Source organism: Pelodiscus sinensis, chromosome 14 (genome assembly GCF_049634645.1).
Source record: "Pelodiscus sinensis isolate JC-2024 chromosome 14, ASM4963464v1, whole genome shotgun sequence".
Classification (NCBI taxonomy): Eukaryota; Metazoa; Chordata; order Testudines; family Trionychidae; genus Pelodiscus; species Pelodiscus sinensis.
The window spans coordinates 7,998,286-8,023,158 of record NC_134724.1 but is presented as its reverse complement, the minus strand read 5'-3'; the positions used below and the strand labels follow the sequence as shown (position 1 = coordinate 8,023,158).

Sequence of the window (24,873 nt, the reverse complement as noted above, 5' to 3'; positions counted from 1 at the left end):
TTCAAATGCCGCCCAGCTCATTAGCAGAGTGCCCAGAGCTATGTGGTGCACATTCGCACACGCGGTGGTGCATGTCAAATTTATTCCGTGCATGGATGGAAAAAAAATGAGAGCAAATACGGTGATAAAATGTGAGTTGAGTGTTACCAATGCAGTAACAAACATCTGCAAATAGCCCAAAACAACAGCTCCAAAACTTGAAAATAGCCCCATATCTTTCAGTGTGTCCTATCGCCAATGTCCAACGAAGATACTTTAAAAGACTACATGGTTATCTATCACAGCAGGTAGGACAGGAGACAGAGGACCACACTATGCAGATCTACAAGCTCTGCTCTGAGTGGCCATTCATTGTGGCGCCACAGCGACTGGGCTTGCGAGACACCCTTGCTCGCTGTCTCAGGACCCACCAGCAGGGCGCTAGCTCGCTGACAGGAAGCCAGGGAGGAAGAGCTCAGCTGAGCGTGGGTGAGCATAGTTTGGGCATCTGTACAACCAACCGAAGGGGGCATCGTGTGTCGGTGCCTCACACGGGTGGGGCGTATCTCCTGGGCAGAGCTGGGAAGAGTTCCACTCCATTTCAATTCCTGACCCAAGGCGGTGGGGGATGGGCATGCTAAGGGCGTGGCCAGTGAGTTCAAGCACAGCCGAGTTGCGCTGTTTGGGAGAAGCGAGCTTTTCCATTGTTCCCATCCAGAACCTGCAGTGGCCACTCGTACACTGGCTATGTGGGTCAACGGCTCCCATAGCAAAGGATGGGGATGAGGGCAGTGTTTCTCAGCCCGGCTGCACTCAGCACAGTTTCCTCGCCCCACAGCATGCTGAACTGGGCTGTGCACCAGCTTGCAACTGTCTGAGGCTTTATAAACCCAGCGTGTGCTGAGAAAGCCCTTCAAGGTACACTAGGCTAGCGGCCATTTCAATCCAGCGAGTGGCATTTAGGGTTCCTCCAAAGAGCAGCCAAAATGTAAGCATTAAACTAGATGGCCCATTAGCAGTCCCTTCAAACACAGCCAATCCAATGCCTAGACGGGACAGCCTCACATCCTAAAACACTTCCTATAGCCCAGGGACATGGTCTGACATCCCAGGAATTTACCCTGGTTCTTTCACCAAAGCCTGGGGCTAGGAAACTCTGTCCCTTGCTTTTGCAAAAGAGAACCACATAGTTAGTCCAAAGGCAATCTCAGAACTGCTGTCAGGGACGCGGCCTGTCCACAAACAACGGACACAGCAGCCCAAGACAATACAGAAGCTTGGAAAATAAACAATAGAAAGTTACTCCACCTGGCACTTGCCATGTACGCAGAGGTCAGTCTCATAAGGCCCACACGGAGTGCCATCAAGGACCCTGTCTGCCACCAGCACAGGGGACTCCTTCCCCAGAGGAGAACAGAAGAGTTCACACGGCTTATCTGAAAAAATACACAAGACCGGCAACTTCATTCAGGAGCGACAGCAGCATGTGGACAGAGCACCAGCACGTCCGAGGGAACAAGGTGCATGACAATAGTAAGCTTGTCATAGGGACGCCATCGGACAACACAGACAAGTAAATATTTATTGAGAACTGTCATTGAGCCTGGATTCTAACGGTCTCCGCTTTAAGGGGGTTTGGCCCCACACTTCCATTCAAGCCCATCATTTTACCTCTCAAAGATGCACTGTTCATGTGAAGACGCAAAAAGGGTTAAAAAGCGGGAGGTTTGGGAGACAGGAATCATTGGCAATACTTGTCTTTTTAGACATGAACAAGTAACTTACTTCACAAATTTCTTCATTTCCTTCTGTGAACTGCGTTTATATTTTTTTATGCCTAATTCCAATGAACAATCCTTGGTCTGTAGAATGGGCACAAGCAGCTCGTTGTGAACATTTAATTTACAAAATCCAAGCTGCGCAAGCTAGTTCTACATGGACACAGAGATCACATGATTTGTTTCTGTTTCTTGACTGAGTGTAGCCTTTAAAACCAGGTTTCCCGCAAGAACATTTCTGTACATAAATTTAAAACTCAGTTTGCACAAATAGTTGCTAAAATTTGCTTAAGTTTACATTTGGGGTTCCTCCGGCACATTGCTGCCACCAAACTTGCTTGCTAGAAAGCAAACATATATTGTTGGAAAAAGATTTCTATTATTTGCCCACTCGAATAATAAAGTATTATGTGTTTTGCCACTGACTTTGGGAGGAACTGGGTGCATCTAGAGGAATAAAGGACTAAAAAGCTTCCTAAAAGATTCAGAACAAATCAGATCATCAAGCTGCAAACACAGCCTGTGGCAGCTGCATAGAAAAAGAACCTACTGACATTCTGCGGTCAGTGTTGGCTGATACCTGGAAATCTGCATCCTCCCCAGAGCTCGGAAGTGCTCAATTTATGAGATGGGTAGCCAGGTTCTTTGAAACACTAAGGCCATTTGTAAAGGTCCCTTCCTGCTCTAAATTCCCCTTGAATCAAGAATGGGCCTCTGTGCAGCTCCTCTCTCTACTATGCAGAGTACTAGCACCAGGGAGAACCAAGGCTGGCTAGAGGTCGCTATGGGCCAGCAGCGAGTACAGGCAGTCCCCGGGTTACGTACAAGATAGGGACTGTAGGTTTGTTCTTAAGTTGAATTTGTATGTAAGTCGGAACTGGTACATATTGTAGGGGAAACTCTAGCCAAACATTTCTCCAGAGCTCAGTTTTATTCTCCCACACCTCACTTCCCTCAGTCCTTTATTCTCAAGCTGAGGTGACTGCTGAGAAAAGCCGCTCCGCGTCCCTCTGGTCTGCTGGGGGGAAGCAGCTAGTGCGGGGTTGCCTCACCCCGTTTGTAAGTAGGGATCCGATGTAAGTCGGATCCATGTAACTCAGGGACTGCCTGTACTGCACATCAAAGCATTCCAATGCTCAAGAAACCAGCGCGTGGAAGCCTGGAGCCAGAGAAAGGTCCATGAGGTGGAGAAGTCATGGGAGAATGCTGTTTGCAGTTTTCTATATGCTTAAACCAATCCACTAGGCACTCCAAGAAAAGTCAAAGCAACCTGCCCCCAGCCATCTTGCTTGGGGGAGGCATCTCCTATCAGGGCTCAAAGTCCTTGCTTCTCCCCTACAACCTTGCATCAAAGCAATTTCTCAGTAGCTGGATTTTGAGATCATTTTCTGGGAAAGCGGTAGGAGGACTGGCCTGCTTAGGGGAGTGCCATTCCAGCAGCTTCTGGACAGCCTCTGAACAGCTCTGGGTGCTGGCTCTTCAATGGGCTGGGAGATATTTCTAATGTACAGCTTTAGGTCAGCTACGCCGTACTCTCTATTGTGTATTAGAGTGTGCCAGTGGACATTAGGAACCATACTGCAGACAATGGGGCTGAGCATACAGTTTCCTGTGCATTCATAAACTGCCACAAACTCCGCTCGTGTCAGCTGAGAGCTTTTGCTTTTTAGCACCTTATTTTTCCATCTGGACAAAGCATGGCAACATTCTTCCCCTCTTGCTGAATGCAGCTGCCTCAGGTGTTTGCCAACACCTCTGGGAGTGCAAGTCAGAGAGGGGCTCTGCACAGACCATGCTCTTCCATCATCTCTTTCACACGGGGCATCTAGAGCACCACGGCTACTCCTGGCCTAGAAAAGTGCCCTAGCTGATTTCTGGCTGCTCCTAAAGCCAGCCTGATGTGGCACCTGCAGCAATACGGCAAGAGAAGAATAAAAAAATGTTAGCTCAGGATGTGGCATAAATGTGCCCAGTATCCAGACTATTCTGCAAATGCTCCCTAATGAAACTCCTTATCCTCTGGAGGTGCCGACACCATCAATGGAAACAGAATCCCTGCAGGGAGGTAGTGTCTCTTTAAAAACACACACACAAAGCACACCCTTCCTAGAAGTGTGTTCTGAGAGCCAAAGAATTCACAAACGTTATGAATGAGGCAGTTATGATGGATTTCAGTGCAGTCAGCAAGCGAAGCACAGGAACTGTGCATCTCACATGGAGCCTTCACAACGGAGCCTTTTGATTTCAGGAACCTTTGAGAAGTGCCGAGTTGCAATTTCACAGGCTGCAATTATTCCCGACATTTGTGTTATGCTTTCTCGAAAAGAGCTCATGAAATGTTCTGAAGGGTTTGTGGGTGACAGCTGCTTCCAGGGTAGGCAAAGCATAGGGGGTTTTGAATATATATATATATATATATATATATATATATATATATTTACTCAAAAAACCCCTTAAGCGTGCAAATAGTTCAGGTGTTCTCCTGTTACCCTATTACCCACAGTCAAATGGGAGACAGGCTGCTCTGTAGATCAGAAAGCTTCACCCCTGGTTCTGCAGGAAGCCATGTAGTGATTCAACGGGTAACCTTTTCCCCTAGGCATCTGCATTCAAACAGTTCTCCAGCACAGCACAGCATAGGAGGTGAGCCCCTCATGGCATCTGGGTTGCTGTCTGTTGTAGGAAATATGGGTCTGACCGTAATCATTAGTCAGTGGATACAGGCATGTCAGCTAACCAAGGTCAGGACAGAAAGTTCAGTCTCTCCCAGTGCTCCTGTGTATCACACCTATTACAATCGAACACCTGTGATCAACAGAGTACACAGCTCTTTTCACAAGTTTTCTAGGGTCTCCCCCATCTTTCTGTCCTAAATTCTGCTTTATCTTGTTACTATGCATGGCATAAACAGGTGGCAGGTGTGTGTGTGTGTGTGTGTGTGTGTGTGTGTGTGTGTGTGTGTGTGTGTGTGTGTGTGTGTGTGTGTGTGTGTGTGTGTGTGTGTGTGTGCGCGCGCGTGTGTGACATTTTAAAAGACTGTGGGCCAAGTTCATCCCTCCTGTAATTTCACTGAAATCAACAATTATGCCTGGACCACTTTGACCCTGTGCATTAAGCACTGAGTAAAAAAGGCAAGGAATCCCGTGATTTGCATGCAGCATTGGATGTGGAGCGTCCTCAATGAAGGAGTCAGGAGGAAGTAGCCCCGTGTGATACCAAACCATGAATCACCTTGCGAGCGAAGACCAATCCTAAGAGAAAAACTTCCCATCAGCATGCAACATTCCTGAGAGTGGGAGGTTCACAGATGAGCCGTTTATACAGAGACCATGACAAGAGCAGAAGGGTTCGGACTGTTACAATGCGGAACAGCTGATGGGAATCGGATTATTCTGGATGGATGAGGGAAATGGAAGTGGTGGTTGGCAGGGTGGTAAACTAAACAGTGAAATCATTAAGGAGGTTCTCACTTCTGCAAGGGACTATAGGAGACAAGTTGTATGAGCATCGGAGTGGGATGAAGCAAAGGGCCAAGGTTGCTGGACCAATACTTCTAGCAATGTGGAGCTGGGAGGAGAACTGGGCTAAAGAGGAGGTAGAGAGTAACTAGGGATAGTAGATAATATGGGGAACATGTGAAACAGCCTCCTGGATGCCAAAATAATAATAATCCAAGTAAACAAGCTCCCAGGGGAACCTGGGGATGAGGAAATGATCTGGTGGACCCATGGAGAGGGATTTAAGCAGGAGGTCCTGCAGACCACACAACAGGAGGAAGTTAAGTGAAGAAAGGTACTTCTGGGGCTGGGTTCTTACGACTGGAATAACTGACCCGTTACCTGGGCCAGGTCTAAGACAAAACGGTTCAAAACTCAATGAGTGTCCGAGAAATTGGCGAATACAAACGAATGGTTACTTTAATGGTACTGAAGGGCAGGTTGTGTATTGATCTAGTTTTTAGCAATAACTGAGGACTATAAAAGTGGGGCGAGGGCTCCATCTCCCAGACAGGCATGTGCATGTGCACACTAGCAACGAGGAGCTCTGTTTTTGGGCGACATTAAGGAGCCAGGCTGCCGCCAGCAACAGATGGAAGAAAGCTAAAACACACAGAGGTGGGCAAGGAGGGGAAAGAGAACTGTGCTGTTAGAGAGACGGTCTAAACCTGTACAAGGAAGATTCTGGAACAGAAGCTGAACGCCTGCAGGGTGAAGAGCTTGCAGAACACCAGTAACAAACCAAGGCAAAGGTTCTAGGAGGCCCTGAGTTAACAGGCACAGACAGGAGGAGATGTTTCTTTGAACCTTTTAGGCATTTTAGCCAAATTTCTTCTGCCATTTACATCTGCATTTCCACATAAAAAGCTATATATGGGACACATCCAGCCCACTTAATTAGTCTAATTAACACTGGTCCTACAATTGACAGATACTCCTGCTTTTATATCGATCTATCTATCTTTCTCTTGGTTTCTGTTATTTCCACTCCAATTCATCTGATGAAGAGGGTTTTGCCCATAGAAGCTCACGAGTCTCTCTATATTTTTGCCACAGGGTCACTCATTGCTTTTAGGCACTGACAGAATGACAGCTGATAATTTGTATCCTGCCCTGAGCAACGGAAAACATTACAGAAATGGGGAAGATACTGAACAGCAGTGAGAGCGCAGAATGAAAAGGGACTGGAACATTTCGTACTTGTTTGGGGATGGTCTTCAAGTCAAATGCTGGAGCAACTAAAAGGAAAGAAATAGACACAACAGGCCTGATCCAACACCCACTAGAGACTCCAAATGATTTTAATGAGCATGGGATTGGGACGTACAGGAATTAAGGTGAGAGAGCAGGTAATACACAAAAACTCTCTCAAGGGCAAGAAGAATAAGGGACAACCAGGCTAGGATTAGGGCATGCACAGAGGCTAGACAAGTAGCTATAAGAGAAACTATCGAAGCAAATCACTTCTTTGATGCACTTCAAGAGGAATTTTTCCATCATCCCTGACCTGAAAAGTCCCTAGCTAGGGCACGATCCTGCAAAGTGCTGAGTGCTGCTCAGAAGGATCCGAGCCTCTTGCAAGATCAGGACTCCAACTAGCCAGTACAGCATTGGGAACCCTTAAATGGCATCTGCTATTCCCCTACTGATTACAGGGTTTGCAATCCACCATCACATCTGCTGGTCCTCTGGCCTCCTTGGTTATTTGCTAGATGGCTGGACATGGCAGTCACAGGTCTCATTTCAAGTGGTGGCACCCAGAGGGACCCAATTCCTCCCCATGGATCCCCTGAAGTTTTCTTGACTTCCTTTGTGAGGAGGGGGGACTTGCGATATGTTTGTGATGCAAGGCAATGTTCATATAATTAGGCAGCTTTCAGTTAGAAAAGGGTTTTTAAAATCATTTCAATAAATGGGTCCAGATGAGACCTTCAAAAGCACCAAGTGGCACTAGGTGTCCAAATCCCATGGAATTCCAGTTGTTTTTGGACATCGGGCCCAGTTAGAATCCTTGGAACACTCCTGCCTGTGTCAAACTAGCGCCGAGTTGTTTGCGTAAGCAAAGTTATACTTAGGCTGGGATAAGGTGAAAGAAATTTGCTGTTGTTGGCTTTGACGAGAAATAAGCCAAGACTGAAGTATGAGGACTAATGTCCACTGTTAACCTTTCTTACGGACTACTGTCCTCTCAACTGTGCTGTGGTGCAGGCCTAGCTTTCTGCTGTGGGACTGCTATCATAGAAGCATCTCAGCTGCATTGCTTTCTACCTGGGACACAGTTTGGGGAGGTGGGCAGAGCAGGCCAAATTCAGCACAAACAGCAATTTCTCCTGGTGGTGCAGCAACAAGTCCAGGAGCAGGCAATAATTTTTGAAGGGTAAGATTTTGGTAAGTGGTCTAGGGTTGCACTTGCCCTAAACTCTGGAGCTGGAGCACCGTGAATAAGACCTGATTTGTTGGGCACTAAAATCTGAAGGGCACAGGAACAGCCAGCAGTTGGAAGTGTAATTTCTAGCTCGGATAGACATTTGCGCCCAATAAATACCAGTATGGTTGTGGCATAAGCTAGCCACCAAAGTGCATACCCAGGGTCTGGGATGGGATTGTACGCAGGCAGCTTGCTGAGGCTACACTGGTATGCTTAGCATGGTAACTCAGTCAAAACTACCTCATCAATGACTTGCTGGATAAGGACCTGCAATATAGACACACACTCAGTGCCACTCAAAAGCCCTGCTCTGCACCAGCTCAGTGTGACCCTGCGAAGATCAACTCCCACGAATGCGGCCTTGGACATTTAGCAGCAGATGGTGACAAAAGGGGCCGTTTCTCTGGAAACCAGCTTAGTGCAATCTCATTTTTCATATATTCTAACCATTTCAGAATGATTTTTTAAGTCCTCCCCAGCAAATATCAAGGCCTCACCAAGGAAAATTGTGTAACAGCACAAATTTAAATAAAAGTAGACATACAAGTGTGCTGCAGTGGGCTGAACGTGTAAGTAATATCCCTTGGTTGATCCTCCTTTTTGCTTTCAATTCCAATCTTTGCTTTCATTTCCTCATGTTAAAAGTGATCAGAAAGCTTTAATTCTCCTGCCTGGTCAGATGGGGATATTTTAATTAGTTCCAGAACCTCTTCCACAGTCTCTCAAGTGCTGTGGTTACATCCTCAGGCTGTCTGTAGAACTGGCCTGCCCAATAGATTTTATTGAGCGGCTAAAAATAAGGGAGACAAGAGGGTTGTGAGAATTAGGAATTCCCTTTAACTGCCCTCCAGGTGTGCACTGTGGGGGTTACCACATAACAGTCTCTGCTGATAAACAGAGGCCAGCAGGCTCAATCGAAAATGGCTGGAAGAAAAGAAAAGAAAAGAAAAGAAAAGAAAAGAAAAGAAAAGAAAAGAAAAGAAAAGAAAAGAAAAGAAAAGAAAAGAAAAGGGGAAATAAGTTGGCGAATTTACCATCAATGATGACAGCTGTCAAGAGGCTTTTCTTCTTGTTGGTATATCTGTCATGAGACTGGCACTGCTGGTCCCTGAAGCTTGGTGCTCCTTTCGGGCAGGGTAAATTTTCACAAACGGTGTGCTCCACACTGGCTCCCCGGCAGTTCTTGCCTCCTGGCCCAGGGCTATAAATGGGGAAGATAGAGCAGATATCCAGTGGAAGAGGCACAGATATTCACAGGTACATCACTGCTTAACCTTCCGTGACCAAGACAGCTCAGCTAGAATCATAGATCATTAGAACTGGAAGGGACCTTGAGAGGTCATTGAGTCCAGTCCGCTGCTCTCACAGCAGGACCAAGTACTATTCCTGACAGATTTACCCCAGATCGCTAAATGGTCCCCTCAAGGATTGAACTCACATTCCTGGATTTAGTAGCCCAATACTCAAGCCACTGAGCTATCCCTCCCCAAGCTAACAGATTGTGTCATTCCCTTCAGAGATTCCCAACTACACACTTACTTACCATGGGCCACATTCTGCCTCCATATGTTCAAGTAGCTCCCACAAAAGGCCACACATGCTTTGGGAGCACCTCTGAAGACAGCACTAGCTCTGTGCGGCACATCCAGCTGACTCATCAGAAACAGCCATTTGGGAAAAATACTAAAGGCAGGTCTTTGGCACTACGTGCTCTGCAGACTAAACAGAATGCTGTCCGTATGGTCTGCATTTGGGATGAGATGTAAAACCAAGATGCTAGCCCTTGTGGTCATTAAACAGCCCACACATAGGCTGGTGTGCTCACCAGTCAGCCACACCCAAATCATTTCTGAGCCCATGCCTCCATGCGAGTCTTCATGGGGGTTACGCAGCACTGAGGCACCCTCTCTGCTACCTTCCCTTAGTAAGCAAAACTTCTTAAGAAGACAAAAGAAGATTTCTGAAGCCCACATTACGAGACCATCATTTACCATAGCCAGGCTCCTTTTGGAGTCTCATTTCGTTCTCTTTTAAGCACTTTTCCCCTTGAGAAACAGTGATTCAAACATAAAGCAAGAAGAGGATGCAGGGTGCAGTGCTATGTGATCACTAAGATACACTGAAATACAACAAACATCCCTTTGTATTTTATTTCCCAGCCCACACACTTCTCACGACAGATGTTCCCCCATTCTCCCATCAGGCCGGAACTAACGTACCAAGTTTTCATTTTGAGGATAAAAGTTGTCTTCTTCTAATTCCTGTTTCAGACTGGAAAAAAGATGTTACAAGTGAGCCGCCCTCAGTTTCTTCTCCAAAGGCCCTATAACCGAAGGGAAGGAGGGCAGATGCTGGAGCACCCACAAAGGGACACAGCTCAAAGAACTGCAGTTACTGAACATAGCAAGTAACCTCTTCTCCTCCTGAGAGTAGTGTCCCTGGGGGTACTCTGCTTCAGCTGGCTTCCGAGCAGTATCCCCAGACGGAGGAGGGAGCTTTGGAACGGAGTCCAGAGCTGACAAGAATACTGCAGAACCAAGTGCCATCTCGGATATAACGGCATGTATAATAGTGTCGTGTTCCAAAAATGTATGTCTTGAAGTCTGGTTAAGGGGCCTTGCATATTTCAGATACTGGTACATTCTTCTGTAATGTTGTGGATTGGGGTAGTCTTTTCTTTGTCAAGATCCATATTTTTTGGTCAAGGTCCAGACTTTACAGTAGAAAATATAATAATGCATACCCCCCCAACAATAATGATAGTAAGTAAAGAGTTTGGGATCTGTTCATAAATATCTGGAGGTCCACCCTAAGTCTGCCTACTGACAACTCCTGCTGGAGATGTTGCAAGACCTGGTTGAATGTGCTTTCACCCTTTGGGGAAGATGAATGCCCACAGCATCACAACAAGTGATAATACATCCACATAGATAGTGGAGTTATCGTGGACAGTTCTCTGAAAACTTCCACACAGTGTGCAGCGGCGGTCAAAAAGGCAAATAGGATGCTAGGAATTATTAAGAAAGGGATAGAAAATAAGACCCAGAATATCTTACTGCCCCTGTATAAAACTATGGTACGCCCACATCTGGAATACTGTGTACAGATGTGGTCTCCTCACCTCAAAAAAGATATTTTGGCCTTGGAAAGGATTCAGAAAAGGGCAACTAAAATGATTAGGGGTTTGGAACGGGTCCCATATGAGGAGAGGTTAAAGCGACTGGGACTTTTCAGTTTAGAAAAGAGGAGACTGAGGGGGGATATGCTAACCGACAATCTCTGATCCTAGGCTTGAGAGGGGCACCCATAAGTAGAGCCCTGTGGAGATACAAAACGTGTATCCGCAGCCGATCTGCAGTCCACACACGATTTGCAAATACCCGCAGATTTGCAGGGCTCTATCCATAGGGACACTACTTGAACATGACTTTGGTTTGCCTCACGGACACCTAAACACCCTCGTCTATTGATTTCAAAGTGCTCTAGATATTTTCCTAACAATCCCTCACTGGATAAATTTTCATCCTTACAATTATAACAGCAGTAGCAAAGGTTGAAGTCAATTTCTTATTTTTGCTTAGCGGATGTACATAAATAGGTGACACCGACCAAATTTCAATCCTAAGCAGCATGGAAGTTTATTCCAAAGGTTTTTCCCTCCCAAACGAGTGAACCTATAGGCACCATGCACTAGGTTGATTAGAAACTATAGGACAGATCCGGTATTTACTTAGGAGAATTGTCACAGTGAAGTTAAATGCTGGCTATAGAACTGGGCCCTGAACTGTCTGCAAGATTGCATCCCCCAAGTTACCTAAGGGTCCCTCCAGTATTCAGATTTGATGCCACCAGGCATTCAACACTACTCGTGAGGTAACAAGTCAATGGTTGTTGATGGCGTTCTGCTCCATGCAGACTGGGACACCTTACTGGAAGGAAAGTTTACAGAAGCATTGTCCCAGCTTTGGGAACTTTAACAGACAAATTTCAGCCAGGATCAAATTTTGACAGTGGTCTTATAAACTCTTGGAAAACAAACATCTCTCCCCCCAATGGTACTGTGACATTTACCAGGACTATGTAGCACTTTAAAGACTAACAAGATGGTTTATTAGGTGATGAGCTTTTGTGGGCCAGACCCACTTCCTCAGATCAAATAGTGGAAGAAAATTGTCACAACCATATATACCGAAGGATACAATAAAAAAAAAAGAACACATATGAAAAGGACAAATCAAATTTCAGAACAGAAGAGGGATGGGGGGGAGGTAAATGTGAGCTAATGATATTAGAGGTGATAATTGGGGAAGCTATCTTTGTAATGGGTAAGATAATTAGAGTCTTTATTCAAACTTAAGTGTAAAGTGTTGAATTTAAGCATGAACGACAGTTCAGAGGATTCTCTTTCAAGTGTAGTCTTAAAAGGCCTTTGAAACAGGATGTAGGTAATCAAATCGTTGAGACAATGTCCTTGCTGGTTGAAATGGCAAGAAACTGTTTTTTCTTTGTGATCCTGTCTAATATCTGTTTTGTGGACACTGATCCTTTGGCGAAGTGTCTGATACGTTTGTCCAATCTACACAGCAGACGGACACTTTCGGCACATGATAGTATAAATTATATTTCTGGATGCTCAGGAATGTGTGTTCTTGATCTTATAACTCACTTGGTTAGGTCAAGTTTTGTCATATGGTTGATGGATTTCCATTCCAAACGGCTAAATGTAGTGCCTTGCATGTAGAATAGTGATAGAAATCACTATGTGACATTTAAGATTCTGTCATCAGAGCAATGGCTTTAACTAGTGTCTGCTTGTTGGTGACAAGTCTGGTCTCCCACAGACAAGTGAAAGGGATCAGATGTGCTGGATTGACTCTGAATTCTTCTGGGAGGACTTGTGTCTGGAGTTTTAAATTCTTTAAACATATACTGGATGCTGCAGACGCTCAGCCTTGCTGACTAAAAACACTCAGCCAAGTGTTCCTTCCTGTAGGAATCTCACCTTCACCTTCAGAGTGTAAAAGGTTAACTGGTTACTGGGTTAACAGGCTGTTAAGGCTACTGCTTACCAGTGAACCTGTTAACCGGAGGTCTGGGCTCTGTGGGAGCAGCCCTCCACGCATGGCAAGCGGCCCAGCTGGACCATGGCCTGGACTGGAAGAGCCCCCTGCCTGCGGTGGGCAGGCCAACATGATCCCAGCTGCAGAAGTCCTGGAGCAGTTCCCGCCGTGGGATCCCAGCCCTCCACAATCAACTGGTTAAACCATTAACATTATACTAAGTAACTGGTTAACTTTTTAAATGGGTATTTACATCCCTACTTCACATAAAACATCAGATGCTTTAATTTCCAGCAAATTATATTACATGCGTGTGGGGGAGAGGGGAGGAGTGCGTACATCTGTGAGTTTGTGTGTATATTAGAGATGTAAAATCCCGTTTATTAGCTAATCGGTTAAACGTGAAGTTTTAAGCGGTTAACCAATTAGCAGCAGACTCTCCCTGAAGTCCCCCACCCTGCCATGGACAGGAGCTGCTCCAGATGCCCAGGGCAGCCCCTGCCTGCAGCCCCTGTCTGTGGTGGGACCCACGAGCCAAACCTTTCACATCCTGGGTGGGGGTGGGGAGGGAGGGGATGGGGAGAGAGAGAAGCTTATTAAGCTTACAGCGGCAGAAAGCCAGACACAACTGGACATGTATTTACTGTACTCTTATCAAGAGAAGTTCTGGCTTTAACACATTGTGATCTGGGTTCACAAGGTTCTCAAGGCATCAGCAGGACAAGAAAAGTGAAATTTGAAGTACAATGGAGTTTTACAAAGATGTTTTCAAAAAATATTACTACAGTAACACTGGTCACTAAGCACACAAAAGTCACTTGCAGTCTAATCCAGCAATTCTCAGACTTCATTACACTGAGACCCACGTCTGACAACAAAAGTTACTACATGACCAGTGTTCCTTTAAGCTGTGTGGCCACCCAGGAAAGATTCATATGCCACGCAGTTGATTAGCAGAGCACCCACAGCTAGGTTTTTGTTTCTACTGATGGTGCATGTTCACACATGCCTTTGTGCACATAAAATTATTCCACACATGGATAGAAAAGTCCTGCATGTTTGAGAAAGATTAGAAGGAACATTGCACATGACCACAGTGCCTGGTGTCTCTCTAGATTCTGTAATCTAAATCAAGACCAGCATTAGGGAGTATCAAAAAGGGCAATTCCCAAGACCCACACAAGAGGAGCCTCCACAAAGCTAAGATGCTTGGACTTTGGCTTCAGCCAGGCAGCAGGGAGTTTAATGCCAGATCAGTGATTCCCTTAAAATGAATTTGTGACCCACTTTAAACTAACAGTGTGTGACCAATCTAAATCTAGTCTGGTCTACCAGTATACAGAACAAATGGGTCTTATCTACATACTGTTGGTGAACCAAACGATAAGCAGGTTCTGAAATAAAAATCTGCCTACAGGTTCTGCGCTGCATGCTGTGAACCCATTCTGTTAAATGGCACTGGGTTTGATTTAATAACCTGGAACTGCTTCTGCCTGCCTCTATATAGGGGGCTCACACGCTACAGGAATGGGGCTAGATGGAGCCCAAGTTTGTTAGAGAAATGATTGAGTTTGTTCTTGTTGACATAAGGACTGCAGTACCCGTTTATGTGTAATCCAGAATTCATGTCCTTTATTTATAACTGAGTTATGTTCCATTGGCACATGGGGGACACTGGGGGGTTTCACTGCTTCCAGGATGGGAGGGGGAGGGGGACGACTCGCTGAAATAAACAAAAAAATCAGCAGTGATGATATAGGTATCTCCCTCCCTGCTTCTTTGAAAATTATTTTCATGTGTGCTGCTTTTCAGTTTGTGACGATGTAGCCATGACATTTCCACCTCTCCAGGCAGAGTTTGAACAGCCCTTAACTCACAGCCTGGAGAAAGGGAGGGGGCCAACCTGGTTTACAGCTGCTCTGAGCGCTGAAGAGGTCCCAGACGCAATTAAGACAGACTTTGGGGCCCATTGAAGTTCCACCAGCAGGGTCGCCATACGGGCTCTGGGACTGCCATACGGGCTTCCGCGCTGCTTGCTGTGAGCCCATTCTGCAGCATCCTGATTGCCCCCAACACACCTACAACCAGACTTTGGTAGCCAGTCTCATGGGTCTCCTTGCAGTACCTGAACTGGAACCAGGGCTTTTCAGACTCCATTATGCCATTCCGCCCTTTCAGGTGGCATAAAGTGGCTGGAGCAGAGGTAAAGATCCCGCCCGGTCTCTAATTCAGCCTTTATTTTTGACACTCACACCCCTTCATAAGACCTTAAGAACGGCCATACTGGGTCAGACCAAAGGTCCATCTAGCCCAGTATCCTGTCTGCCAACAGTGGCCAGTGCCAGGTGCCCCAGAGGGGGTGGACTGAAGACATGATCAAGCAATTTGTCTCCTGCCATCCCTCTCCAGCCTTTGACAAACAGAGGCACCATTTCTTACTCCCTGGCTAATAGCCTTTTATGGACCTAACCTCCATGAATTTATCTAGCTCTTTTTTAAATTCTGTTATAGTCCTAGCCTTCACAGCCTCCTCTGACAAGGAGTTCCACAGGTTGACTGTGCGCTGTGTGAAGACGACCTTTTTTTTATTAGTTTTAAACCTGCTACCCATTAATTTCATTTGGTGTTCTCTAGTTCTTATATTACAGGAACACACAAAGGCACTGCAAGCTTTGGGCCAGTCAGCAGAACTCTAAAATTAGAATGTGCAGCAACAAAGCCCTACCTTGCACCCAGGAAAGCAACGGATCTAAAAAATACTGTCATCCCCCCCTCCCCAAGCTTAAAGGTCAGCTGGCAAGAATACATATTCCCATATGAAAACAACATTCCTAAAACAAACAAACAAACAGGCGCGCGCGCGCGCGCACGCACACACACACACACACACACACACACACACACACACACACACACACTAAAATAAATCCCCTAGTCAATAGTTTTGGACAGTGAATAAACCAGATGCAGAACACTATGGGATGCAGCCAGGAATATAAAGTGAGAAAAGACCACATGTGTGTCCCCCGCCAAGAGTGTATAGGAGCAAAAGAATTTAAAAAACAACATGCCATCTTGGAGGCCGTCAACCCTGTAATGTAATGAGCAAGACAATGAATAGGTTTAGGTTTGGTCAGCAGCAGGGGTAAGGAGAGTGTTAAATCAGCTTCAACCGATTACAAAAAAGCCACATTGGGCTCTTGTGGAATGCAAAAGGAGTTGGTAAAATCCAGGCGGGGCTGTACAGAAGTGTAATCACAGCTCAACATCACTTCTCTGAAGCAATTGTCTTGCTCTCCACAATATCAGGTTTCATTAAAAAAAACAACAAAACAGCCTCTAGCTGTCCTGGTTGTGAAGAAGGCCTCAAACATGAACTAACTGTAAGCGATGCAGAACTGTGTCAGCAAAGTGCTTACAACAGCTACATGAACTGCCCTACTCCTCCCTGCAAGGGATTATGAATCAGATACTCAGCAATGATCATTTAAATGGCACTATTGTTCATCGTTTCATCCAGAGGTCAAAGTAAGTGGGTGCACCCTGGTGGGCAGCTCCGGCAAGAGCTGGCTGAGCTGCGGCAAAAGCCAGCAGGGAGCTATTTCAAGAGCAGGCAGGGACCCAGGTTATAATAGGACAGTCCCTGTAAGAATTCTGAGTTACTTTCACCGCTGGTTTCATCTTTCCTATCATGAGTAAGGAGAGGAAGGTCCCCAGATCTGCACCACCCACCTAGCTGATGGCTCATTCTAGTGCCACAAGTGGCTGGTGTTTAGAGATACCATCGCTTATTTATCTCCCTGGGTGAGAAGCCCAAGGACCAGCCAAGGAGATATCCGAGCCCCAATGAGGGGAGCCAAGCAGGACATACGACATATTACGAATATCTGCCCCTCCCCTAATTTGACTCCTGCGTTGAGAAATCTGGAAGCACTTTGCAAAGGGGGCTAAGTATCACTAGAGCCATTCTGTAGATGGGGGAACAAACACTTGCCCCTCCCCTCAGCCCATCCAATCGCCACACAGAGCAGAGACCCTGATCTGTGCGCTGATGCTGGGACACCGCCTCAGCCTGTGCATGGATCAAGAGGCCATAGAGTTTCGTTTTCATTCCAAACAGCATCACATTTAATGTTATGTCTGTTTGACTTGGGACAATAGGATGTCTGAGACGGGAACCCCCTCAGCCCCGCACATCAAGCTGATTCTTCTGCATCTCGTTTGCTCGGGAAGTCCTGCCACCGATTGTGCTTGGGTTTTCCTTATTGAGACCCTTGCCATTCATGTGCACTGAGTAACAGCCACTCCTGATGCCTGCATTTCCCAGCGCACTGCATGTTAAAGCATCGTGAGGAGGAGACGACTTACGGGGGATTGTCGCATTTCCGCTGTCTGAATCGGGCGCCGGTGCCACACGTCCTGCTGCACATGCTCCATTGACTCCACATGCTCCAGTCTCCATCCACGTGCTCCGGAATGGGAGTCTTACTGACGCATTCCCCAGCTCGGCACCACTGAAAACACAACAATGTCAGCACAGCACAGGCTAAGGCCCTGGTCCTGCAGATCCTTGTGCATGGTGTTTACAAGACTATTCCCGAGCATACAGCCAAGCACAGGTGCAACCTCAGGAGGTTGTGGAATCTCCATCACTGGAAATATTTAAGAGCAGGTTGAATAGACCTGATGATCTAGATCGGGGTGGCCAACCTGTGGCTCCAGAGCCACATGTAGCTCTTCAGAAGTTAATATGTGGCTCCTTACATAGGTACCAAATCCAGGGCTGGAGCTACAGGTTCCAATGTTCCACTGGGTCGGCAGGCGTTCACGGTTCAACCCCCAGCTCTGCCCTAGGTTCTGTCCCCCTCCACCCTTTTCCCCTAGGATCCTGCCACTTCCTACCCTCTTCACAGAGCCTGTCAAACCCATGCTCCCCCCCCCCCCCAGTGTCTCCCACTGAGAGAGAGCTGATCGCAGAAGGAAAAGGAGAAGGAGGCACTGACCGGTGGGGCTGTCAGTGGGCGGGATGGGCTGAGAGCGGTGGTGAGGAGGTTGGACACCCTTGACCTAGATGGCGCTCGGTCCCGCCATGAGGGCAGGGGACCGGACATGGTGACCTCTCGAGGTCCCTTCCAGTTCTAGTGTGCTCTGATTCTGTGCATATTAGGGGAATACAGATGGTCCCAAAAGTGTTTGGAGCTTAAGGACTAAGGAAAGCAGGACATGCTTTGATTATGGGGGGTGGGGGAGGGAAGGGAAGGGAAGGGAAGGGAAGGGAGGAAAATTGAACTTTGTCTTCAATCAACGTAAACCAAAAGGGTTAAAAAGCGTCATTAGGGGTGGTTTTGGAACAAATAGAAAAACGTAATGTTAACAAATCTCCGGGACCGGATGGCATTCATCCAAGGGTTCTAAAAGAACTCAAATGGGAAATTGCTGAGCTATTATCTGTGGTTTGTAACCTATCCTTTAAATCGGCTTCCGTCCCTAATGACTGGTCGGTAGCCAACGTGACACCAATATTTAAAAAAGGCTCTAGAGGCAATCCTGGCAATTACAGACCGGTAAGTCTAACTTCAGTACCGAGCAAATTAGTCGAAACAATAGTAAAGAATAAAATTGTGAAGCATGTAGAAGAACATAATTTGTTGGACAAAAGTCAACATGGTTTCTGTAAAGGGAAATGCTGTTTTACTAATCTGTTAGAGTTCTTTGAAGGGGTTAACAAACATGCGGACAAGGGGGATCCAGTAGATATAGTATACTTGGATTTTCAGAAAGCCTTTGACAAGGTCCCTCACCAAAGACTCTTGTGTAAATTACATGGCCATGGGATAAGAGGGAAGGTACTTTCTTGGATTGAGAACTGGATAAAAGACAGGAAAAAAAGGGTAGGAATAAATGGTAAATTTTCAGATTGGAGAGGGGTAACTAGTGGTGTACCCCAAGGGTCAGTCCTGGCACCAATCCTTTTCAACTTATTCATAAATGATCTGGAGAAAGGGGTAAGCAGTGAGGTAGTAAAGTTTGCAGATGATACAAAACTGTTTAGGATAGTCAAGACAGAAGCAGACTGTGAGGGACTCCAAGAAGATCTCACCAAACTGAGTGATTGGGCAACAAAATGGCAAATGAAATTTAATGTGGATAAGTGTAAAGTAATGCACATTGGGAAAAATAACCCCAACTATACGTACAGTGTGATGGGGGCTAATTTGGCTACGACAAATCAGGAAAGAGATCTTGGAGTTATCGTGGACAGTTCTCTGAAAACTTCCACACAGTGTGCAGTGGTGGTCAAAAAGGCAAATAGGATGCTAGGAATTATTAGGAAAGGGATAGAAAATAAGACCCAGAATATCTTACTGCCCCTGTATAAAACTATGGTACGCCCACATCTGGAATACTGTGTACAGATGTGGTCTCCTCACCTCAAAAAAGATATTTTGGCCTTGGAAAGAGTTCAGAAAAGGACAACTAAAATGATTAGGCATTTGGAACGGGTCCCATATGAGGAGAGGTTAAAGCGACTGGGACTTTTCAGTTTAGAAAAGAGGAGACTGAGGGGGGATATGATAGAGGTCTATAAAATCATGAGTGGTGGAGAGGGCCGATAAAGAAAAGTTATGTATTAGTTCCCTAAATAGAAGAACTAGAGGACACCAAATGAAATTAATGGGTAGCAGGTTTAAAACTAATAAAAGAAAGTTCTTCTTCACACAGTGTGTAGTCAACCTGTGGAACTCCTTGCTAGAGGAGGCTGTGAAGGCTAGGACTATAACAGAGTTTAAAGAGAAGCTAGATAATTTCATGGAGGTTAGGGCCATAAAAGGCTATTAGCCAGGGGATAAAATGGTGTCCCTGGCCTCTGTCTGTCAGAGTCTGGAGAGGGATGGCAGGAGACAAATCGCTTGATCATTGTCTTCGGTCCACCCTCTCTGGGGCACCTGGTGCTGGCCACTGTCGGTAGGCAGGATACTGGGCTAGATGGACCTTTGGTCTGACCCAGTACGGCCATTCTTATGTTCTTATGACTGCAGGATGGAGCCCTCTACTGTAACTTGCGCAATAACACACGTATCTACGTAATTCATAGATTAATAAATTACAAGGCAAGAAGGAACCTGGACTCCTTTATAACAGGCCACAGAACAATGATTCTTAACCTATTTCCCATTGTGGGCAGCAGACGCAGATCCCTGTGTGTTATTTGGGTCACGTCCATACACTACATGTACTACCTGTATGGCCCTGTATGGGCTGCAGTTGTACTGACTGGGCTGAAAGTGGCCTGCGGGCTACAGGCTGAGAACCACAGAACTTCCCCCAAATAATTCCTAGAGCACATCTTTCAGAAAAGCATTCTGTCTTACTTTGGAACTTGGCTGTGATGGAGAATCCACCATGGCTAGGAAGGAGCATGGCGGAAAGGGATCTAGGGGTCATAGTGGACCACAAGTTGAATATGAGTCAACAGTGTGATGCTGTTGCAAAAAAAGCAAATATGATTCTAGGTTGTATCAACAGGTGTGTTGTAAGCAAAACTCGTGAAGTCATTCTGCCGCTCTACTCTGCACTAGTTAGGCCTCAGCTGGAGTACTGTGTCCAGTTCTGGGCGCCACATTTCAAGAAAGATGTGGAGAAATTGGAAAGGGTACAGAGAAGAGCGACAAGAATGATTAAAGGTTTAGAGAACATGACCTATGAAGCCAGGCTTCATGAACTGGGCTTGTTTAGTTTGGAAAAAAGAAGATTAAGGGGGGACATGATAGCGGTTTTCAAATATCTAAAAAGGTGTCACAAGGAGGAAGGAGAAAATTTGTTCCTCTTGGTTTCTGAGGACAGGACAAGGAGTAATGGGCTTAAAGTGCAGCAGGGGAGGTTTAGATTGGACATTAGGAAAAAATTCCTAACTGTCAGGGTGGTCAAATATTGGAATAAATTGCCAAGGGAGGTGGTGGAATCTCCCTCTCTGGAGATATTTAAGAACAGGTTAAATAGACATCTGTCAGGGATGGTGTAGACGGAGCTTGGTCCTGCCTTGAGGGCGGGGGTCTGGACTCGATGACCTCTCAAGGTCCCTTCCAATCCTATGATTCTATGAACTGTTCCAATAGTTCATTAGCCTCATCTGACGTTCAGTCTGAATTTGTCTAGCTTCAACTTCCAGCCCTTGGACCATGTTAGACCTTTCTCTGCTAGACTGAAGAACCCATTATTAAATATTTTCCCTTTACAGACTGCAATTAAGTCATCTCGTAACCTTCTCTTCGTTAAGCTAATGAGGCAGAGTTTCTTGAATCAGTATAGGGTAGGATTTGTAATCCTTTAATCAGTCACATAGTTCCTCTCTGAACCCTCTCTTGAATTGTGGACACCAGAAAAGGACACTGTATTTCAGCTGCAATCACACCTGGGCCAGCATCACACTGGGAGCTGATAGCAGATTATTTACCACAACCTCCAATTTTTTCCCTGCGCTAATATTTCCTAGGACACCATCCCCCATTGTGTAAGTATCTGCTACAGTCTTTGTCCCTACACGAATGAATCTACAGTCAGCTGTATTAAAATGCATGCTGTTGGCTTGCAACCTGTTTACCAAGACAGCCAGATTCCTCTTTATCTGTGACCTGTCCTCTGTCGTTTACCTCCCTCCAGTTTTTGCGCCACCTGCACACTTTATCAGCTGTAAACAACATTCAGGTACTAGGACTCAATCCACACTCTCTGAAGAAAGCAGGTTCAAAAAACTGCATCCAGACACAACATTTTCATTACAACAATCCCTACTCCACAAGACATCATGATTAGCTGAGCATGAGGGCAATATGTGCTCAGCTGCCCTTCCCTCCACCTTGCTCTCTCCCTCAGCCCAGCTGCTACCAGGAACTTCCTACTAGCTATGCAAGGGGAGAGAGGAGTGCTGAAGTCAGGGAGTTCCCCTGCCCCATATCCCACCTCTGCAGAACAGGAGTCGGGGGGAGGGAGACACACAGCGGAACAGCGCCAGTCTGAAGTATGATGAATGACTGAGATGAGTGCCTGTCTTAAGAGTCAGGGCACTGTTTCTAAGATTTCTCCAGCAGCCAAATCTCTCTCACACACACTCTCCTGCCCCCATACACCTCATCTCTGCAGAGCAGAGGAAGGGAGAGACAGGGAAAACCATCCTGCTCCATTGTCTTAAAGAGACAGCACATGACAGCTCTCAGAAACTTGCCCAATAGCAACCAGCATACAAAATCCGTGTCACACAAACACACTGTCACAAACGCTCTTACACACAGTCTCTCTCGCACACTCTCACACTCTCTTGCCCCTTCTGCTCAAGGCCTTGCCCATTCTAGAGGCTTGGAGCTGGCCCCTGTCAACTCACCAAAATTCACGGAGTGACCCCCCCTAAGAAAATTGTTGCTCACAACTACCCTAAATGAATCTCCCTTAACATACAATATAAGGTGAAATTTCTAGTCTAAAATCTACCAAAAGTAAACACTCTAGTATAGAAGTCAGGTATGTGGAGAATGATGGACAAGCAATTGCTAATATGCGTTTTTATTCATTTTCTATTAACGACTTTCTCCAGTACTCTGAACTATGGAAAGTCCAAATATGTACGAGCCATCTGGTTAAGTCTGCAGGGCCCACTAAACCTAGGAATATTCCTAGGTAGAGGTCTTAAAGAAATAAAATCCTCACTGAGCTACATAACTGCATAATTTTATTGGCGTTACTCCCATCCTTCCTCCTCCTCCCATAAATTGCTGCTTAAGCCTACCTGTTATATTACCTCTCAAGTGTAGGGCCATATTGTGCTTCTCTACATCATACTGAAAAGTAACTTATGCCTCAAAGAGTCCCACTGAAACCAATGGAACTGAAGAGCATCTTACTACACAGGGAGTTACAGATGGTCCTTAGACTGTTAATTCTTCAGGGCAGGAACTATCTTCTCTTCTATATTTGTACCTAGCACAGTGGGGCCTTGATTTCTCTTGGGACCTCCAGAAGCTACAACCATATACACCAAAGAAAAGAAAAATAATGTAATACCATTTAATCCAGCTGTTAATCTAGGAGCATGCACAAATCAGTCAGAACAAAATACGGGCTGATGGATTCATCCTAAAAACATCAGTCCATAAACAGCATCATAAAAAGCAAAACAGCTGTGGAGCACTCGGATTACCTTGTCGGCGCCACATTCTGTGCCATCCAGAGGGGGATCCAGCTTAGTTTTACAAGACGTGTCTCCTTCCACCAAGCACCACAGCCCAGCACACATCAAATGCTGCAATCACAAGGTCAAGAGGGACAGTTATTGCTTCTGGAGTCAGCCGTCACCAGGGGCTATACTGTAAAGCTCATTTGGGCTCTCTAATGGGAGTCCAGGGGCATCGGCTTGGTTTTCAATCAATTATTTCTTAAAGGAGAAACTGATGCAAAACAACAGAGCTGGAAACATGGAAGAGCTCAATGCATGCAGCTGTGTGAAAAGAGAGCACTATTTAAAGACATTTCCTTTCACAGGAATAAAGCAGGTACAATTAATGAGGCATGGACGCTATGCCAGTCAAGCTACATGCATGGATTAGTACAATGGTTTTCAAACGACGGGTCGCGACCCAGTACTGGGTGATGGAATGTCAGGCCCTGGGTCAGGCTGCAAGGGGATCAGGAGATCAGTGGGGGTGCTACGGCAGCTTCCTGCCTCTCCTGGCACCGCAGAATGTGCAGCAGGCCTGGCTCCTAGGTGGGCGGGTGGAGAGTAAGAGCGTGCACAGGGCTGCGTACATCACCCTTGTCCTGAGCACTAGCTCCACACTTCCACTGGCTGGGAACCTGCTGTTGGCTGCTTCCAGGGTTCGGCATGTCCTGCAATGCCAGGAAGATGCCTTAGCCCGCCCCCCCCCCCCCCCCCCCTGCACCGCTTACCAGGAGCTGCTCCAGATAAATCCCTCCTGTCCCAGTCCTGACCCCCTGTTTCCCCCAAGCCTGAGTCCCTCCTGCAACCCAAAGCTCTCATCCTCGGCCCAAACCTGATGCTCACACTCCAGTCAAATTATGCTGGGTCGCAGGCATCAGCAATTTTCTTCAACTGGGTTATGAAAAAAAAGAGTTTGAAAACCACTTAATTGTTTAACAACATACAAATAAACAGAATATGCTGTATCCCTGACAATCCCCAGTGAGCTTCTACCTCACCAATATTAGCTAGCAATTTCCCAAAGGTTTCATGGCATAAGTGAGTCTCGAGGGAGGAGTTGCATTAAGAGTGTGTGGAGCCTCCTCGTTGTATAGTTTGGAGAGAGCCCTCCATGCGGTAATGGAGAAAGCATGAAGGCTGTGAGAGAGAAATGGGCTATGGATGACAGGGGCAATGCAATAATATACAAAAGGAGAAAAGCAGAGGAACAGAGGTATGAAAGATCACGACGGAAGAAACATCTTGAATGTGATGTGTGGGAGGAAGAGGAGGAACCCAAGAGACGTGAGAGAACTAGGAGGAATGGGCTAGAAAGATACACTACCGTCAGATTTGAAATGCACTCTACCACTACCTGGCTATTACCGGGATACTAATTTTCACCATGCTGTCATGGCAATAAAAGTTTTCTGAATTTGAGAAAAAAAAAATCCAAGAGAGAAATCCAAGATTTTTAGATCTTTCATATTTCTCAAAATATCCACCCTGCTCTTCAACCTATATATAAATGGATGATTCAAATAGGACATTATGTTTAAACAAAAAGAAAAATTAAAATAAATAAGTAAAAGCTGTATTTCTTTCCACTATTGTTCACATTTCAGTGTAATGGTAAAAAGATGAGAAGCTTGGCTCTAGTGCCAGCTGGTCTTTTCAAGATTTATTGCACCTCATTAAATAGTTTAAGTCAACACACTTGAACCATAAGATTCTTCCACAATGTAATGTGTGTGCAGACACATGTCGGTATGCATATATCAAATATGCTTGCACAGCACAGGGTGTGATAAATGGAAGAGAAAAATCCTGGTTTACAGTGTGATGAGGTTGAAAGTACTGAAATAAACTTGGTTATCACAGTGATACAGGTTGAACCTCTCTAGTCCAGTACTCTCTGGTCTGACAATACCCATGATTTTAG

The 24,873-nt window shown here is 45.9% G+C and overlaps 1 protein-coding gene across 3 annotated transcripts in view; it reads right to left on the bottom strand.

Moving 5' to 3' along the window:
- The window catches only part of ADAMTS17 (ADAM metallopeptidase with thrombospondin type 1 motif 17), a 317,509-nt gene that overhangs the window by 120,578 nt on the left and 172,058 nt on the right, over positions 1–24,873 (bottom strand). For all 3 annotated transcript variants that reach the window (XM_075896951.1, XM_075896952.1, XM_075896953.1), the window contains exons 11-14: positions 22,935–23,036; positions 17,111–17,256; positions 8,717–8,883; positions 1,288–1,415 (exon numbers count right to left, since the gene is read on the bottom strand). In XM_075896951.1, coding sequence (XP_075753066.1) covers positions 1,288–1,415; positions 8,717–8,883; positions 17,111–17,256; positions 22,935–23,036 — 543 coding nt within the window. The remainder of the gene's footprint in view (positions 1–1,287; positions 1,416–8,716; positions 8,884–17,110; positions 17,257–22,934; positions 23,037–24,873) is intronic.